The 1,305-nt window shown below is 35.8% G+C and overlaps 1 protein-coding gene across 1 annotated transcript; it reads left to right on the plus strand.

Moving 5' to 3' along the window:
- Positions 1–396, plus strand: LOC113783162 (putative cell wall protein). Its single transcript, XM_027329228.1, has one exon. It carries the CDS (start codon positions 1–3, stop codon positions 394–396), a length of 396 nt encoding a protein of 131 aa, XP_027185029.1.
- Positions 397–1,305: the final 909 nt, after the last annotated feature.

The following is a 1,305-nucleotide window of genomic DNA, read 5'->3' on the forward strand; positions in this document are numbered from 1 at the left end:
ATGGGAAAAATCCATCCTTCTATCGCGGCTTTCCTTTTAATACTGAACGTGTTACTAAGCTTAACAGGGGTTGCATTTTCGGGCCGCGAAATCCCAATGAAGGATTCCAAAAATTTGGAAAAAAAACAACCAGAATCCTTCATTGGTAATGATGGAAGTGTCCTCATTCCAGGCATGGGCAGGTACATGTTCCCTAGGCCAGGCACACATTTCGATCCAATCAACTACAATCCCATTACTGGCACTAATGGAGGAAATGGTCTGCCCGGAATCGGCAGCTTTGGCGGCCCTATCCCCGGCCAAAGCTATATTCCAGGCGGTGATGATACATCTGTCCCCATTCCTGGTGTTGAGGTGCCAGTTGGCGGCAGCATTCCTGCATCTGCTCGCCCTTGATGATCCTTTTTGGCTTCTAAGCAAATAATAATGAAAATATTTAGCTTATGTGTTGGGTGTACGAGGGTTCTTTTGCTGTTTGTCATTCTCTGCTTTCCTGATAATAAAAACTTATTTTATCAATAAATTTTCCCCCTTTTTATCGTCTTTTTATCAGAAACATGTCCAGAAAATATTTTAAGGATTAGCATTATTGTTGCATTAACCGTGTATACATTATTGGATTTGAATGCATACGACTTAATTATCAATCTGAATCTGAATTTCAAAATTTGCACCTATGACAAACATGCATTCATGATCACCAGTACCTCCATAAAGACATGGCCTCTCAAGTAGATCGAGTTATATTCAATTCAAATCAATTGATATAATTCCTATAACTTTTGATGTAAATTCGTACAATTTGAGTGTAAATTTGAATTTGTCAACTCATATAACTAAGTTGGTGCCAAATTTTTTGATTGCACTAAAATTGTACAAGTTTACACAAAATGTAGTAAGAATTACACTGATCAATTTGAACTCGATAGAACTTAATTTTTGTGAGATCCCATTTACAATATACTATCAATATAGAAAAAATTAATCTACAAAATAAAATAAATGTAAACTAGGTTACATGAAATCTTGATACAAATATGGAAATAAAGAACCGTGGGGATTGCATTCCTCTTATTAGCATAGTTGTGAAGTACATTGGCTCAGACATAACTCCTATTTTTATTTAATGCAACAATGGGTTCAAGGGGCAGTGAAGAAGTGTAGGACAGAATGTTATTTTTGCAACTTCCAACTCAGGGAAACCTTTTCTGGTATCCCTTTATAGTATAAAATGACATAAATTTTGTTGTGTTTACATATTACAGAGAATATGACTGACTGAAACAAATTAGCATTTGAACAACC

Source organism: Coffea eugenioides, chromosome 9, assembly GCF_003713205.1.
Source record: "Coffea eugenioides isolate CCC68of chromosome 9, Ceug_1.0, whole genome shotgun sequence".
In the NCBI taxonomy this organism is placed as follows: Eukaryota; Viridiplantae; Streptophyta; class Magnoliopsida; order Gentianales; family Rubiaceae; genus Coffea; species Coffea eugenioides.

Bases quoted from the DNA above. Each gene is read 5' to 3' on its own strand.
- LOC113783162 (XM_027329228.1), top strand. From the start codon at position 1: ATGGGAAAAATCCATCCTTCTATCGCGGCTTTCCTTTTAATACTGAAC.